General features: G+C 39.1%; 2 protein-coding genes across 2 annotated transcripts; both read left to right on the top strand.

Moving 5' to 3' along the window:
• The first annotated feature begins 705 nt into the window (after positions 1 to 705).
• On the top strand, positions 706 to 3,830 carry dr1 (down-regulator of transcription 1). The gene is made up of 3 exons (XM_034140776.1): positions 706 to 1,581; positions 1,720 to 1,883; positions 2,611 to 3,830. Exons 1-3 carry the CDS (start codon positions 1,362 to 1,364, stop codon positions 2,755 to 2,757), a joined length of 531 nt encoding a protein of 176 aa, XP_033996667.1. The 5' UTR covers positions 706 to 1,361; the 3' UTR covers positions 2,758 to 3,830.
• A 154-nt stretch (positions 3,831 to 3,984) lies between these two features.
• Positions 3,985 to 19,110, top strand: LOC117490976 (protein wntless homolog). The gene is made up of 12 exons (XM_034140775.1): positions 3,985 to 4,108; positions 4,659 to 4,922; positions 5,008 to 5,132; positions 5,926 to 6,081; positions 6,188 to 6,324; positions 7,039 to 7,207; positions 7,296 to 7,393; positions 7,470 to 7,533; positions 9,145 to 9,288; positions 9,373 to 9,456; positions 9,538 to 9,703; positions 18,953 to 19,110. The coding sequence occupies exons 1-12, from the start codon at positions 4,003 to 4,005 to the stop codon at positions 19,051 to 19,053; spliced, it is 1,614 nt and encodes a 537-aa protein (XP_033996666.1). The 5' UTR covers positions 3,985 to 4,002; the 3' UTR covers positions 19,054 to 19,110.

Genomic DNA, 19,110 nt, shown 5'->3' with positions numbered 1-19,110 from the left:
TTGTTTCAATCAAAAGGCCAGCAAATGTATCTGTACCGCTTTTCATGAGTTATTAAATTAGTTGTCGTTTTTTTATTGACAAATGTAAAGACTGTTAAGCTTCTAATTAAGTTATCCTTGACTATTGCCACTATAGTCTAATTGCACTTATTTCCTATGTTATCTGGTCTGATTATAGTTACCATTGTGACAGTAAAGTATAGCTTTACTATAGTAATGTTTCCTTTCGGAATATTTGGAATGCAGGGGGATGTTCTGGACAAACCTGGCAAAACAAACAATTATGCACCTACAAATTCCATTAAACTTGGATTAAGCTGAGACATTCAGTATGGCAGGAGTATTGAGATTAAAATTTCACTGTCATTATATAAAATAGACCAGCATCCAACAAGAAATATTTACACACTGTAGCAAACACAAGAACAAGTACTATTTCATTGCATTAAATACAACATCAAGAGAAACACACTATTCTGTTAATAAGGAAGGGAAAGTACCTCAACACTTTACTGTGAGGACTCTAAGGGCAAACAGCAGGCAAGATAAACTGTGAAATTATCAACAGCCTGGTTTAGCTAAAATAGGCCTAATCTAGATAACATCTCCCTGCACAAACCCTTGTTCCACACTCCCGTCAGGCGGTGGCAGTCTTGCCTCCGGGATGGTTTGTCAGACGCCAACAAATACTCACGAAGAAGAAATAGTATCCGGCATTGACGTTGTATCCGGTTAAAAAGCTAACGTTACCCAGCATACAAAATGTTAAATTAACTGCTGAAAGCTTTACGATTGGTTGACATGTTTGACCCACTAGATCGATGCATGGAACAGTAGCCTGCAGTTTTATGGCCACTTTATTTTAGTAGTTGTCTCTACCCAGTCAACTATTTAGTTAGACCTGGCCGGGGCAGTTCATTGTTAGCCTAGCATTAGCCATGCTCTCAGACTCCGCTTTCGCTTGTCTTCTGGGTTGCGGCTTTCTTGCGACAGGGACCACAGCTACTAGCTAGCTAGACTAGCTAGGCATTTTCTCCCCTAGTATTAACGTTTTATGCGTTCTTTTATTTTTGTTTCAACGTTTCTTGGACCTTTAATTATCTGTCACATTCCGTGTAACAGCTGTGCAGAAACTGCACCCCGTTAAATTCGCTCTTTAGCTTAGTTAGCAAGATAGCCAACCGGCTAACGTTGAGGAAACGATTTATTTTCTTGATGACATTTCAATTCATGTTGACGTTGCCTTGACAAGGCCATTACACTCCAGAAACTCAAGGAAACCTGCATTTGACTGCTAGTGTTTTTACTTTTCAGTCAAGAGCTTTAATTTCGCTGGTTTGTGTTTATTTTCGCCTGCCACGATGGCTTCTTCCTCTGGAAACGACGACGACCTCACCATCCCCAGAGCAGCTATCAACAAGATGATCAAGGAAGTTCTCCCTAACGTCCGGGTGGCTAACGACGCCAGGGAGCTGGTGGTTAACTGCTGCACCGAGTTCATACACCTCATATCCTCAGAAGCCAATGAAATATGCAACAAGTCCGACAAGAAGACCATCTCTCCTGAGCATGTTATCAATGGTGAGTCCTGCTCTGTCTCTGCACATCAACATCTGTCTACTGTATTGATGGACACAAGAGGGTGTGTGTGTGTCTCCCTGTCTTGCATTTTAAACCACAGAGTAATCATTTCGGTTTCGTCTCGTTTTCACACCACAGCCCTAGAGAGCCTTGGTTTCGCATCATACATCACGGAGGTGAAGGACGTCCTGCAGGAGTGTAAAACTGTGGCTCTGAAGAGGAGGAAGGCCAGCTCTCGACTGGAGAACCTGGGGATCCCGGAGGAAGAGCTGCTCAGACAACAGCAGGAACTGTTTGCCAAGGTAGGATTCCAAATCCATGCTGTGGATCTCCATTTTATTGTGCATGGTCCAATGTAGATCTGGGGTAGGAAATAAGTGTATGGTTTAATGCAATATGTTTCAATGCCTGCAGTAACATTGATAACATGTGGTATATTGTAAGATTACTATCTTAGTGTGTAAGTCAAGAGGAAATGCATAAGACAGTATGTGATAAAAGCCAAACATATGTAAAAGAGGTGTGGTCATATGCTGTCTTTACATAATTGAGACACTTATCTATATTTACAACTGAACACCAACGGAGAGAGAATAACTTATGGCAACACAAAAGAAAACATGGGAGCGGTGGACTGATGAGGAGGTGTCGGCGTTCTGGCGATTTACTCTGAAGGCTTCAGTAGAAGCTGCTGGGAGTCCCAGCAGCTTCTACTGAAGCCAGTCCCCAACTCCGGGGACTCCCGGCCGGGGACTTCGGGTGGCAGTATACGCCGTGAAGTTGTTTGCGGCCTGCCAGTAAACCCAAAGCAGAAGAAGACGAAGTGACGTCAGCGGCTCATTTGCGTAATCTTCCCTCAGGGAATTTATTCCGGTGTGAACGCGATCTGTACTTAGTTCCGTGGGGGCACTAAGTGCTGGGCACTAAGTACGGCAAAGTACTTGGTGTGAAAGCGGCTATTGTGATTCTTTGTTATCCCCTAATCACTCAGCAGTGTCCTCTTGTCTCATGCCTCTCTGTGCTCCTCAGGCGCGGCAGCAGCAGGCGGAGCTCGCCCAGCAGGAGTGGCTCCAGATGCAGCAGGCGGCCCAGCAGGCGCAGATGGCGGCTGCATCCGCCAGCGCCGCCCAGCAGGCCGGGTCATCTCAGGATGAAGACGATGAGGAAGACATGTGAACCCAGGATGCCGTTCTACACATCTGAACTCCTTCCTGGGACAGCGGCGGCACCCAAATCCCCCCCAGTGCTGTCGTCGGCAGAGACGTGAGGCGGGTCAGACCGCCGCTGTACATCAGTGCAACATGGATAATGCACATTGGAATGAACACTGAAAAGAAAAATGAAGGGGGATTCCAAGATTGCCACACATTCAGACACCATGATGATTTGGACTGAGAGGCTGTGAATGAAGTGTTAAATCAGTCTCATCTTCCCTACTTTTTCCCTTCTTCTGTTTAATTATTTCTGGATATTATGTTGTGCGTTGTAGATTTCTGGATGTGTTGTGGAAACAGAAGGCAGACATTGCCTGGGATATGTCAGTGATTTTTGGTGATAATGCAGAAAAGTGTTTCTCTCCTTCAGGTACTGCACCAGATAGCTTGATTATGTTATCAGTTGTACTTAATCACTTTTGGTGGTGTAGGAGAACTGCTTTTGAATGGTTTCAGAGCAGTGGATTTCTCCTATCATGTGGTTTGATGGTCACTTGGCAGAAAGTGTTTTCTTTACCCCCTTGTTGATACATTGGTTCAAAAGAGGTTCATTTGAGGGGTTGTGAATATAGGATTTATTTTGGTTAAATAGAGAAATGAAATTGTCATTGGTTAATTTTTAGGCCATTAAGATAACGTTATGTTTCTTTACTTTCTACCTTGAACCACCCACAGTATTGCTACATAGCTACACCTTTCAGAAACGGTATATTTTTGTCTCATAGAACCAAAGATAGACTAACAGCCGGAGGTAGTGTTTTTTAAAGGTGTAGGTGCTACTGTGATTCTCGCTGCTGGCTCCAGGTCAGTATAAACAATGTTAAGGATTATTAACATATGACTCTGTAAGATGCTTTGATATCCAGGCTGAATTTGTTATTTCCCATCTCTCCGGGTGCAGTATGAAACATTTGCATTGTGACTGTGGTCAATCCTCAGTGTAAAGACAAGTGACGTTGATGTGATACACATTCACTCGCCTATCCTACAAAGTTGTATTCTTTAAGCAATAAAGGAATCACGTTTTATAGACAATTGTTTTGTGTTCTAATCATGCGAAACCTTATCAAACCTCCCCCTCCCCTCTCTGCTCTCACTCTGGCTCCACAGAGGATCAGTGTGTGTGAGCAGGTAGACGAGCAGCAGAGCAGCTCTTAGCCTTCAGGGACGGCAGGCACGTGCTTCACTTGACCAAATACTCTTTCAAATGTCAGGAGCAGTAATAGAGAACATGAGCACTAAGAAATTGTTTTTCTTGGGATTTGTTATTCTTGGTTTCCAAGTTCTTTCCATCATGGTTGGGGCATTAATTGGTAAGTGAGATTTATTGCTTGTTTATTTAAATGTTGAAAGAAGAAATTGTACTTCTGGAAAGTTACCCAAGTGGCTTTTTTGGCAAAATACAAAAAATAAAGCTTTATTTTGTCTGTACTTAAGGGGAAAAATGTAAATCTTAAACTATTAGATATTACCGTAATATTTACTCTGTTGAAAACTGAGCTCTGTAAGTTGCGTACATATATGACAAATCATGTTTAAAATACAATTCTTGTTTAGTTTTGGTGACAAATTAGTCAACGGTTGTACAATTGAGGGAATTCAGGATATCACACTTTAATTCATAACATTGTGGGATTCAAAATGGGAATAAAATAAGAGCTATCACAACTGTGATATTTCCACGGTTAAATTCTTACATTATTTTCTTTTGTATCACAAGTTATCTAAGATGTTACATTTAAACACTTTTGGTGAATTTACAGTACAGTAGAAGAAAGTTACAGACAAAGCTAATTGACTAAATGAGTACAATAAACACCAAATGTCCGCAAGTCTCTGACATATTATTCCACTTTCCCATAGCTCCCAGTCCCACCAGTGCCATTCGCTACTTGGCCACTAAATGTATAAATCGCCATAGGGTGCATGGCTGGCTCATGCCGTGGGGATCGAACCGTTGCCAGCAGGTCAATAGTTTCGACGAGCCTCTGGCAAAAACACTGGATGCCAACGACATCGTTTTCGCTGTGCACATACCCCTCCCCAACACCCAGATGAGCCCCTGGTTCCAGTTCATGCTGGCTGTTCTGCAGTTTGACATTGCATTCAAAATGATCAATCAGATTGGTAAGTTATCAGAAATGAAAATAGTACAGATTCATGCCATCATATCTTGTGGTGAATGAAGACGTCTCCCTGTCTGCCTATATAGAAGAGGACGTCATCATCACTATTGATGCTGGCCTGGCACCCAGGGATGATCTGAAATCTGAGTGGACCACAGCGCGTCACTCAGTAGAGCAGAGGCCCCTCAGGTGCACGTTTTCAGTCCCTAAGGTAAACCTGAACGTCTGCATTAAAGGTCTCCTATCATTCAAAATGCACTTTGTACTCTGCCAAAAATAGTAAGCTCTCTGGTTGACCAACGACTGAGAGATTTCTTCATATCAGTGATACGGTTACAAATATTAAAGGTCTCCTATCATGCAAAATGCACTTTTTGATGTCTTTTATACATAAATATGTGTCCCCGGTGTGTCAGTAGACTCACAAAGTGTCCGAAAATACAACCCTCTCTCTTTTCCTCCGTACCCAAATCTCTAAAAACGGGGGAACAACGGAGCGGATCCATTATCCACCGATATGAAGTAATATCTGAAATGTGGGCTGGCTTTACACACACGGCACTATCAGAAACGTTGCTGTATCAGAAACAATGCGTGACGTTTTGGACGTAATATGATCTTTGTTTACATTAGCATTGGCATTGCTAACACTCAGTACTGGAGAAAATATTTGTAAAGAAGCCAGATATAAAAGGAACTCACTCGAACTCACCCGCAAGAGAAAAAGCATTTGAGCTCCATAACGTTTCAGAAATAATCCTTGATGTGGTTTGGAACATGATATGGGGTTTAATCATGGCAGCAACAGGGCTGAAATAGAGGGCTATGAGTCATGGCTAGAATGGGTGATCTGTTTGGTATTTTGAGCAAAACACTTCATAGACATGTTTTTTATATATCTGAGACCTATAATATATGCCTAAAAATAGTATAATAGGAGACCTTTAAATACCAGCAAATCATTATTTTTGCCTGGTGACCTGTAAGAATATATTGTTTTGCAGACTTATGAAAACGAAGGACGCTTTTATCACTGTGACCCCATACCAATCATGCAACTGGGAAGTGTGGCCCACAAATATTTCTTGATCAACCTTCGCTTGCCGGTAAATGACACAGTAAATGTTGGAATTGGAGAAATAAAAGACATCAATCTCGTGGTGAGTTTAGTTCTTATAATTAAACTGACATTATGTGTTTAGTTTGAGTTAAATCTTGAATCTTACATGTGTTGCATTCAAACATTTGATGTCCCTCTTCTCTCAGGGCATCCACCAGAATGGAGGCTTTACTAAAGTGTGGATCAGCATGAAGACGGTGTTCACTCCCTGGATATTTGTGGCATCCGTTTGGTACTGGCACAGGATCGGCCTCCTGGCGAGACCTCCAGTCCTTCTGGAAAAGTATGAGCCAATGTCAAAGTAGCCTAGATGTATTTATATCAAACTAACTGCTGTTACATTGTAACATTATGGACAGTCAACCCAAACGTCTTCAATATTAACGCAGTAACACCTTATGGTAAAAATAAAACACTGTCTTAAAAATAAATGTAATAAAAAGTAACATTATGAGAAGTGATGTTGTTAAACGTAAAATTATCATAGCAGATGTCTCTAGGAAAAATATAATTAAATACCCCAAAAATACTTTCAAAAGTCATGTCTACAATAATATAAAAACGAAATCCAAAAAGACATGATTAAAAAAAACACACATAGATTATAGCAATTAGTTGAGTTTCATTGAATTATTTTAAATTGTATTGGTAAATTGGTTACAAAAATGTTTTATATTGAACACCACCCCTGTCGCTTCAGATATTGTATGGCAGACTGAAAAAGGGTGATATAACACGGCTCTAGTGCTCTAATGTTGAAACTCTGAGTGCAAGCCAGGCCACGCTATTGAGTCACTCTGTGCAGATTTAAAACCACAGGTAAACCATCACATGCTGTCTAGTAGTATGTTTTGTTCTGGGGGGCATTTTGAGAGCATGGGAAAGGAACATGTCTGAAGTGCATGATCAGCCAGGTAGAAGCAGGTCAACACTGCCTGCAGCAGAAGGTCACTTGTTGTAAAGAGCAGATGTAAGTCATTACATTTGCCTTGCACAGGGTGATTCTGGCTCTGGGCGTCTCCATGACGATCCTGAATGTTCCGGTGGAGTGGCTGTCTCTGGGCTGTGATTGGACCTGGATGCTGCTGTTAGAAGACGCTCAACAGGGCGTCTTCTACGCCACTCTCTTCTGTTTCTGGATCATCTTCTGTGGTGAACACCTCATGGTTAGCCCCTTCTTCTTCTTCTCTGCTGCACTTGTTTTCAATACTTTCTTGCCAGGCATGACATTTCCTTTCATGACAATCTCTGCAGGACCAGAGTCAGAGGAACCGTCTGTCGGCGTACTGGTGGCAGGTCGGGCTGGTGATGTTCGGCTCATCCATTCTCCTCGTATTTGACCTGAGTGAAAGGTGATGAATTTGGATAATATCTCTTGTGTTCTGGTATTATCTTTCTTCCAATATTAATGTGCTTTTTAATATAAAGGGGGGTTCATTTGAACAACCCTTTCTACAGTGTTTGGGCATCAGAAATCGGGACGAATATTTCAGTATCCTTCTCTTATTTATACTTCACATATTTATAAGAACTATCTTAACCGCTGTGCCTCACATTAATAAAGTTAGTCTGATTTATCATTAATGATGATATATGACTGATCATTTAACGTAAAAAATGTCACCGTCACAAAACCACCATATTATACAATTATTTTCCACTTTCACAGAGTTAAATCTTCTAACCAACATCAATCCTGACCCTAACTACCAAATATTCATTCATTTCTTCAAAATGTAAATCCTTTTAATACTAGTAGCTTAACATAGTTTCACTGTCATTTTTTTAGGTGGGAAAAAACACATACCGTAATGATAATTATGATTTATCACATTTAGCACATCGAACTCATCATACTGTAGAAATAATTTAACTTTTATATTATTATTATTATATTATATTATAATAAATTGCATATTTAAATTCTGTACTGAGTTTTAAATGTATGGTTCTAATCGGTTTTATTTCAGTTTTTGTCATTAAGGGTCATAGTGTCTGTATTTTTGCTGCACTCTTTATAATAAACTCATTATCGAAGCTGAGGTTGAATTATCTAAATTAGGAAAAAACAAACTCACCCCCTTGCCATTGTTGAGATCTCCATATTAGGTTGAATACTTAAAACGAAAGTTAGTTATAATCAAATATAATCAATTATATTCTTGTATAACCCAAAATGAAAATGCTTCATATTTTATGATTTTCTATATTTACAGTATAAACAAAACACAAGTGGTTTGTTTAATTGAGTGTAAGGCTTATAATGGTTTATGGGTGTCACTGATAAGAGAGGAGACAGTTTCTTCCCTCTTTCCTCACAGCAGTACACAGGGAGGGGGCTCCTGACTTAAGGATAAATACACTGAGGCCCCGGTTATGTCATAGCCGAGAATAATATTTTGCAAGTCCTGCAGAGTAGGTGTGTCTTATGCCATAGCCATAGCATATGTCTGGTCATGTCCAGTTCTGTACATCAGAGGCCATGCCCAGTTTCCACAAATATGGGTATGGAGGAGGTGTCTTTAGGTAGAATTTCGGGTTGCATATTAGAACATGATCACAGCATGATATGTTTTGTAGGATTATCTTGTTGAAAAGAGAGAAGGTAGAAACCCAGTAAAAGTGTGGACACATTTTTCTTCAAATAAACTGATCCCACCTTTTGGATTGGGACAACTTAAAAGACATCTGCACTCTCCTCTCCTGCTTAAAAGGTAAGATTGCACACTGCCACACTCACACTTAGTATAGGGCCACACCTCATTTACTGATATCAATATCCTTCGGGATCAGATTCAGCGGGTCGTCTGAATTGAAACAGCAGTTAATTGAACCTGGTTCTCCAGGAGTTAGTAGAGGTGAGATCTTGCTGACGTTGGTGGATCTGAGCCAAGCAGTAAACTTACATAGACTCAATAACTTCTGTTAGGTTAATTAGTAGGTCTGAGTAATTTGCCGGAATAAATTATCAGCCCTCCCGACTCCTACACCATCATTTGTGCCAAAATAATGAAATATTTTGAAATGTAAAAGCCTTTGAGGTAAACGTGGGTTAAATGTGTTCCCCTCTGTCACCCAGGCTTTTCCTTGACTGTCCTCACAGATAACCTTCATCCTCGTGGCAGGGACTTCTGTTTGTCTGTATTTCCTCTCTTTGTGTGGCATGGTGCGTTGTGTGTTCAGGAACATTGGCGGGAAGATACAGCAACTTCCTGCAATGCCCGAGGCTAGGAGACTGCGATATAAGGTCTGTCCAGCTCAATTTCATATCTGAAAACAAATAGATAAAACCATGTGTTGGCTGTTTTTCCATTTATTGCTGGTTTTACAGGGTATGATCTTCAGGTTCAAGTTTTTGATGCTGGTAACTCTAGCATGTGCAGCCATAACGGTTATCTTCTTCATCCTAAATCAAGTAAGTGCTGCTCCTCAAATGATCAATATAACTATTGTTTTGGCTGTTAACGATGATTCCAAATGTTCTGTGTTTCACCAGGTCAGTGATGGGCACTGGCTCTGGGGGGCCTACACTCTGCAGGTCCACAGTGCTTTCCTCACAGGGGTCTACGGCATGTGGAACCTGTATGTTTTCACCATCATCTTCCTCTATGCACCCTCTCACAAGCACAAAAGAAACAATTCAGGAGACATTCAACAAACAGGTGTGTAATATTTATTATTTATTAGAAATCCAGTTCTCAATTAAACATTTTTAATAAAAACACAGACATTTATTTATCTTTCCTATAAACAAAACTGTGTGTCAATACAGTGTTGTTCGTTTCCACCCCCCCCCCCCCCCCCCCTTACTTTGGTGTTCGCGGTCAAATTTGACCGGTCCTGTTTTAACTGCTATTACATTAACACAAAAACCATTAATCATCACCAAATTTCATTTAACACCCTTTCAAACTGTACATATTGTATCAGACTACTGGTATACATGAAAAACTGCAGTAAATATACAAAGAATAGACACTGAACATGTATTGCGTGTGCCAGGTGTGATCCATGTGGGGGGATGGGCACATAAGAGCGGGAAATGTGTCAAATTGTTCTGTGTGTGTGTATTTGTGTGTGCCAGGTGTGATTCGCATGGGGGGGATTGGCCACATAAGGGGGGGGGGAACACATATAATAATCTATAATCCATAAGCAATAAAACTGCTTTTTCGTTTCCAAATGTCAGAGCGAGAGATCGCTTCACTCTGGTGCAAACCTGCATGCGGGAAGCCCCCACCGTTTGTTTTCACAACGAGTGTGTGTGGGGGCCTCCCCCTTCGATTCTATTGGCTCTAACGGTCAGAAAGAGGTGTCAACCATCAAAATCGACCAAGGGGGGTCAGAGATATGAAAAAAAAAACATTTTCACCCAAATCACCTCAGAGGTGGAGTGGTTTTGGCTAAACCTCTCTAAAAAGGTCAAACGTCACTTGTTTTGCATCAATCTTGATACAGGGTACTTATTATATGTTGTACTTTGGATTCCTAAAGCTTTTAGTCTACTAACCCATCATCCAAGGGTAGTTTTCACTATAAGTAAAAAAAGAATTTTTGGACGGACACTATAATTTACAGTTTTTTACTATGTAAAATCTGAATTTTCTTTAAAATAAAAAACATCTATATTGATTCTGACACTTCTACATCCAACTCACAGATGTAACCTTGCTTTGATAAAAGAAATTATTCATATAACCCTTTTAGAAGGACCATGGTACGTTTTAACCGTTTGTTTTTTAGTTCTAATTGAAACTAATAATAAAACAGAAACGGGTCGTTTTTTTGTTTTTCAATTTTGCCCCAAAACCAAAAAACGGAAATTCAGCTCGTTTTTTCGTTTTTCTGTTCTTACTGTTAAAACAAGTATACCACTCAATGTTTCGTTTCCATAGGTGGGTGGGTCTCCAGTGCCTCCTTGCTTCTGATTATTGGCTAGTTTGCCCTATGCTTGCGCTGTACTCTTCAAAAATAAAGGTTCTAACTCTTTGCCTTTACACAGTGCAAAAATGACAAGCTTCTACTATCTTTGATGAGCGATAACATTATTTTTGGCCATACGTTTTTCATAAGACTGATGAAGTTGGAATCAGTTGTAGTTACAACTATCCGAAATACTATGAAATACTTTTACTGTGTACTTCTTGATACTCTCCTGTCAAAGTCCCGGTACAACAATGCCTGTCTTGCTGCTATATGTGACGAGCAATACAAATACTTTTAAGTTCGAAGACTGATCATTTTGGACTCAGTAGTTAGACTACTAGCGCAAAGACTATAAAATACTTTTATTTTGTACTTTCAGAGAAATCCTCTATCAAATTGTCCACCCTGAATACCCCATGCAGATGCTCCTGTTGTCTGTCAAACACAAGCAGAAACATTACTTTCCAAAAATGGAAAGTTATCTTGGTCCCGCTCCCCACGTGAAAAACAGGGTAAGTTTAGTGCTGCTAATGTAATGAAAATGGCTAGTAGTGTTTTATTTAAATGGATATTTAGATAGTCAACTAAGAGACATAAAGTACTTGAAACGTACATTTTGGTAACAATTTTGAATATGATCATTTTCTTGAGCTTTAAACTCCTGGGGTCAAAATGACCACCAAGGATAGAGGGTGTAAAGCAAATGTGAAGATAAAGGAGGGTTAAGAATAGATTATCAGTTTTTTGTTTTACAATATCCTAAAGTCTATTTTTAACACACTATTGAGTTGGCTTTTTCATTACATTTAAAATATAAATTGTACCTAAAATAATACGGAGTGAGCAGGGTATACATATTCACACCATATGCAATCATAGGATATTTTTAGTTCGAAAGATATTTGTCCAAAATGACTACAAAATAGTACAAATGCAAAACATTAAAAAAAAAAGAAGTTTGGTGAGTGAAGTCCAAAGCCGTATTATAGATTATTTGATTGTGTAATTACAAGGTGAGAGAAAATAAATCCACATTGTCCTATTAAACTTGTATTTTTCAATTTGTTAGTACATTTTTCTCAGAAAAACCTTTTCTAAATGAAAGTACATTATTTAAAAAGGTTGAATAGTTGAAATTGAACGTAAACTGTGTCAAACACCACTCCTGAAATTGACTTTGGTTGAAGTTTATTATAATATTGATATTATATAAAGATCTATATATATATAACATTGATTAAGCCTTACGGGTCCCTTTTAAAATATATATATATTTTGTATAATCAGGGAAGCAAACTCATCAGGTATGAAAAAGGTGACAAGGATCCGAGCCCCCCAACCCCACGGAATATCGGCTTTAAAATGAGGAATAACAGAGGATGTTAGCAGTCAGAACAACTAAAGCAGCAGTGTTAATAATAACAGAAACGCCAAAGAGTCACATCTAATAGAAATGTATAAAAGCATTTATTTTAATTGTGTAGCAGTCAGTTTATAATTTTGGCAGCACTGTTGAGCATTTTGAAAATGTATTTTCATGCCTCTGTGCAAGGCTTAGTCTTTCTATCTGTATAGCCAGTGGTGTAAAGTAACTAAGTTCATAAACTCAACAAGTACTATACTTGGGTACAATTTTGAGATACTTGTACTTTATTTATGTATTTCAATGTTTTGCTACTTTGTTCTTCTTCTCCTCTACAGTTCAGAGGTAAATGGTGTACTTTGACACTACATGTATTTAATACCTTTAGTTACTTTACAGATTTGGATGAATGATGTGAAATATAATCAAGTGTTAAATCAGACTTTAGTTCCACCTGGAGTAAATTCACAAGCTACACTGCAGTATACAAAGTCATTCAAACTAGCTGCACCTTTACCAGCTTTGAGAACACTTTAATGATCAATCATTATAAAACATATCATATATACAGTGGCGTTTTTATATGTACAAAAGTGGTGGGGCACAAAAAACGTAGATGTCTATATATAAGCTTCTGCAGTGACGTGCAGTGAGGTTCATGGCTGGTGAGGCACTGGCACTGACTCTTCAGGTTTACAAATATTATATTTTGACCTAAACCAAAATATAATATTATTTTCAAAAGCTTTTTTTGTCTGATTCTTCGATTCATTTTAAACAGACAGTTCAACAAAAGGATACCCAAAAAATGTAATTTTATCATTTAAATATTGAATTGTTCTCTCTTAGTAAGATCCCATTTTCAATAAAATTGCGGTCTTACCTTGACTTGAAGATGAAGTCCATTTGCCTATCCTTCTGGACAAAAATTTCTATAACTTTTTTGTAAAAGTCCTCCTTATCTTCTTGTAGTTTCAAAAGTCTATCATAAATCTAATCGATAGATTTATGATTACAAATTTATAAAAGTAGGGTAGACATGTGGATATTATCCGGCTGAACAAAACGTGCATTTATCTAACAGGTACGTTTCCCACAGATCTTATTTCGAGCTATTTTCTAAAATCCTCTGGAGAAATCTCATTGCTTTTTTGTCGAGGGAAGCCATGCGCAGCTTACTTCCTGGTTTTAGGACACGTCACTGCAGCTCTCTCGTCTCCTCTTCACACACCACACTTTTCGCGGCACACTACTTACAGCCAATCAGCTCTGAATGATGTGAGATGACGTATGGTGGGGATGGCAGTTCAGTGCCCCTATGGTCATTATTTTTTTGCCACACACATTAAATAGGAAAATACTCTGAGCATGCGCAGTGTAGTTTTTACAGTCACCGTTCACTTCACAGTGAGAGGGAGGGGCATGATCAGGTTTTGTCCCACATGGCTCTAAACAGCTCAATAGGCACACACTGTGACTGTAGACACACTAATTAGAAGAACACAGACTAAAACAGCAATGTACAGACGAATCAGATGATTAAACATGATCTTAAAATATATTTTATATATGTTTTTATTTATTTTTTGCATTTTTTGTAATCATTATTTGTAATACTTTCTGCTGACACTAGGTGGGGCTGTGCCCCACCTGCCCCTAATGACCAGTCGCCACTGCATATATATTATTCTGAAATGGATCAATCCATTAAGTTCTACTTTTACTCAAGTACAAGACCTGAGTACTTCTACTTTTACTCAAGTACAAGATCTGAGTACTTCTACTTTTACTGTAGCTATTTTAACTATATTTTGATGATAATACTTTTGTACTTTTATTTGAGGAACATTTTGATTGCAGGATTGTTCCTACACTCTGGTACTTCTACTTTTACTCAAGTACAAGATCTGAGTGCTTCTACTTTTACTCAAGTACAAGATCTATACTTATACCACCTCGGTTTATAAAACTAAGGCTGAAGCTAACGTTAGCAGATAGTGACAATGTATGCTAGTTAGCTAGCTCAACGATAATATTGCGACAGAAAACCTTTTCAGTGCACATCACGCTCTGCCGCTCCGACAGGGAGCTCTGCTCTGAACACCTGAACGGCCCGTTCTAACAGCTGTTCACCAGCGGTTCACCAGCGGTCCAGTCTGTGCCACAGTGACTCCGGACCGCACAGTTAATATTAACGAACGCACCCGTAGGTAATGTAGCTAATTAAGCTAGACCATCATAGCGGAGCGGCAGAGCCTTATTATACATCCATGAGCAGAGCCGACAGGCAGGAAGACTCGAGCACACAGCTCGCGCTGCATTATAATATATAAAAAAAGAACACCATGCGTGTCATGATGGCACATAACAGCTCGCGGCCGCAGATTATTCCGGGTCCCAGACCCCCCCCCATACCCCGAAAATATTTTTATTGCAGATCTACATGAATCACACAAACGACCTATTTTGGATTCAAAACGGCGAATTTCGCCTGACAAGTTTGCATCCCTGATAATGTTCTGGGCTGACAGTGCCTTATTTTCAATTTGAAAACACATGGCAATTTTATTAATACAGCAGATGAAAAGATTTGCAATTCTTCATGGGTGTCATTGGCTCTCTAGATAAAGGCAGTATCTGTTTGCTAACCTCAGATATTGATTTATTTAAATAAGTGACCTTTGAATACATATTGCAAACATAGCCTTAAAAAGGTGCAGGAAAAGGACTTCAAATATTACTTAAAGACTGGACTTTTTAATTCAGTCAAGAGAAGAGTAAAGCGAAGAAAGGAAAGAAAATTGTTATAAGGGGTTATTAATGACAGACATAATATGGCTAGGGAGGCTGTGGCTGATCGTGCGTTGATCTTTGGATCAGGGGGGACTGGTTCAATCTCCACTGCAGTCAACATGTCGTTGTGTCCCTGGGCTTCACCCCAAATAGCTCCTGTGAGGATTGTCTACAGTATTGAGTGTAGTCGCTTTAAGGTAAAAGCAACTAACAAGTGACATGTAGAGGTCAGTGGCACTCAGACTCTACAGGGGTCATTTTTTGATCATGGGGCATCACCCTTGTACAGCATCAGGACAATATCTCTATGGAGTCAGACACTGAATGTGTGCTGGAGGCTGATGCGTTGACTGGGACAGATGGAAAGATGAGGCTGATGAGACTGAAGAATCTGCGAGGAACGAACTAGGGGCAGAGAAATAATCATATTTTAACCCTTTAATTGCCAGACCAAGAAGAAATCTATGGACAAATTATTTCTTTGCATTTTTTTATCAAATAGGACAAATAACCACAAACCATTTTTATTTTTTTTACTGACCACACAGTTTTGTTTTTATGAGCCTCTACCAACTGGTCGAGCTGGTCAACAATCATCATATAGTACAGTATTTGTATGCATCAAACTCAAATAAAACACAAACTCAAATACATTTTTTTCTTTTATGGAAGATGAGCAATATATACAACCAGATATATTCATAAAAAATAATAAATTATTATTGTAAAACAAAAAAGAAATGGAAAAAAGTCATGGAAAGTGTTTTTCATTATAAAAAGTTTGGCCTAACAACAAACAACTGGCCTAACAGCAAATGTCTATATCCTGTGTTGGCCTAACTTGCTCATCTGTGTGCAACTTTGGGCTGCATTTCATGCATGAAAGGTGCTATATAAATTATTATCGCTCTTTCACTCTGAGACTCATAAGGCAGTACTAGATTTAGTAATATTACCATGAATCTAGCTATTTATTTACCATATTTTATTGGAAAACATCTCTGAAACTCTGAAAAAGTCATATTGCTAGTTTACCATAAAAGGCCAATTCGACCAGTTGGTTGAGCATATTTTCAAAAAAGTAATTACACCCTTGTTACAAAAATGTTTTGTGCATCAAGTTATATAATTCTGTTCAGTAAGTGCTCTGACACTAAAATATGTCAAAAATGATATGGTTACCTTACAAAAGTTGACAAAAAATAGTGATTTCTTCAGGAGTGATTTTTAGCATGCCAACTTTCTCAGTGGAAGCTAGCTGAAGGGCTTTCTGTTCGAACCACAGTGACATCTAGAGGTTGTTTTGTGCATAACATGTCAACCAAAACGATAGAGCTGGCTGATTCAGATGGAGTTACACTTTTTTATTTATTTTTCAACAAGATATCAAAACACAAAATGTGCTCTACCAAATGGTGGCGCTGGCTGCTAAAGGTTAAGACAGCATCATCATAAGAGGCCAACAAGAGTGACAGGGTGTGTCACTTTGCTGAAGGATAGACCAGCTATGCAGGATATTCTCTGAAGATTTCCCAAGGGGTACAAGCTGCTGCTGGAGTACTGACTGGAAGTAGTGCTGATATCATGTCTACCATATCCTCTTAAAATACTCCAACAATCCAACAATAACAATATAAGTCTAATGACACATTTTTATTTAAGATGCATTCTTGTACTAAGGAGGGGAATTTGAAAAAGAATACCTGAAAAAGTACTTGTTGGTGTAGTTAAATTAGTATACTGAGTCAAACAGTATCACTCTCATTAAGAATTGATGGCAGAACATCATTTTATCTCTCATCAAAGATAGCAGAAAACATGCATTATTGTACTCAAGAGGGGAGTTTGACAGAGTAGCCTACACAGTAAAAGTACTCTAAATAGTATTTATCAATCCTCAACCTCCAAGCTATTTTAATATAGATTTGAAGAAAAAAACCTCGATGCTGACTTGACCACGCAAACGGGAAATACGGCCGCATCAATTCAGCAGTGTCAGTAACATCAAACAGAGAGATACTCATACTTTATAAGATAGGGATTCATGACAGTGCAAGACAGACAGCCAGATAGACAGATCGCGAGACAGACAGACAGACCAACAGACCGACAGACGCGCACACACATACGCACCCACACACGGACAGACTGTCTTCTGTATGTTTTGCATGTAGCCATATATTCAATGTATATTCGTGCAAACACGCACTGCACTGTCTAGGCAAAGAGTATGAACCTTTATTTTGAAGAGTACAGCGCAAGCATATGGCAAACTAGCCAATCAGAAGCAAGGAGGCACTGGAGACCCACCCACCTATGGAAACGAAACATTGAGTGGTATACTTGTTTTAACAGTAAGAACAGAAAAACGAAAAAACGAGCTGAATTTCGTTTTTTTGGTTTTGGGGCAAAATTGAAAAACAAAAAAATGACCCGTTTCTGTTTTATTATTAGTTTCAATTAGAACTAAAAAACAAGCGGTTAAAACGTACCTTGGTCTAGAAGTTAAGTTGTAGTCATTTGTTTTGGGCATGTCATTTTCGAGCCTGAAACATGAAAAACAGGCTTGGTGCTTAACAGGTTAAAGCTTTAGTCTTAACAAAAGATGTTGAAACTGCTAGAAGTGAGTCTTAATATTATTCTTTTTCACTGACAAAATGTGTAAATGTCAAGTTTAAAAGCAATTGTATTAAGGGTGAGTTATACAAGTGATATTCATCTGAGGAGCAGTTGTAACGCTTACAGAGGGTTTAACACATATATTTTAGGTGAATAATAACAGCTCAAGGACACGAGACAAAAGAAGTTGGGAACCACTGACTTACGTCATCAAATGAAGTCACAAAATAAACATACTTATTTTAACCCTCCTGTTGTCTTCGGGTCAAATCTGACCGATTGACTACTTTCATCAATCATAACTTTTTAGTTTTACATTCGATTGCATTAAGGCTTTATGATATCCTTCACAGTAGACATTTGAACATGTAAAATTGCTGATCACCACTTTCATTGAATTTTGGATGATTTAGTCAACTTTGTAACACCCATGGTGTTCCCGGTCAAAAATGACCGCCGTAAAGAAAAGGAATTAGTAACCATCCGGCTCAGATAAAACACACACCACACACCACGCACACACACACACCACACACACCACACACACACACACACACACACACACACACACACACACACACACACACACACACACACACACACACACACACACACACACACACACACACACACACACACACACACACGCACACACACACGCACACACACACATACTCAAGATGTGTTCCCCCCCCTTATGTGCCCATCCCCCCATGTGAATCACACCTGGCACACACAAACACACAGAACAATTTGACACATTTCCCGCTCTTATGTGCCCATCCCCCCACATGGATCACACCTGGCACACGCAATACATGTTCAGTGTCTATTCTTTGTATATTTACTGCAGTTTTTCATGTATACCAGTAGTCTGATACAATATTTACAGTTTGAAAGGGTGTTAAATGAAATTTGGTGATGATTAATGGTTTTTGTGTTAATGTAATAGCAGTTAAAACAGGACCGCTCAAATTTGACCGCGAACAGCAGGGTTAATACTACACATGATCTTTGACTAAATGTAACAAAGTCGGTTTGTTGTTTTTTTGGATGTTTTTTTACGTTTACAACGACAACTGTTTTCCCAGAAAAAAACGAGTTTCCCTCGCAACATCATCGAGAATGAAGTTTCCTACAACTTTTAGGAGACTGGGTTGACATGCCAGACGTTCAAATGTTTGTCTCTAATTATGTTAACTATATATAGATTTGCTGGAGAAGCCAGAGAGCCAGGAGACCCAGCTGATCGGTGGAGAGCCGGGGCCCACAGAGACATACAGGATCACAGGGAAGGTGGCACAGGAATAACTGCAGGGAACTTCAATTGATTTCAATATAATTTTGCATGAGCAGTGCAATTTCAGC

The sequence above is a fragment of the Trematomus bernacchii genome, unplaced genomic scaffold, assembly GCF_902827165.1.
Source record: "Trematomus bernacchii unplaced genomic scaffold, fTreBer1.1, whole genome shotgun sequence".
NCBI classification, from domain to species: domain Eukaryota; kingdom Metazoa; phylum Chordata; class Actinopteri; order Perciformes; family Nototheniidae; genus Trematomus; species Trematomus bernacchii.
The sequence above is the reverse complement of the archived record's forward strand: the minus strand, read 5'-3'. Positions and strand labels throughout refer to the sequence as shown.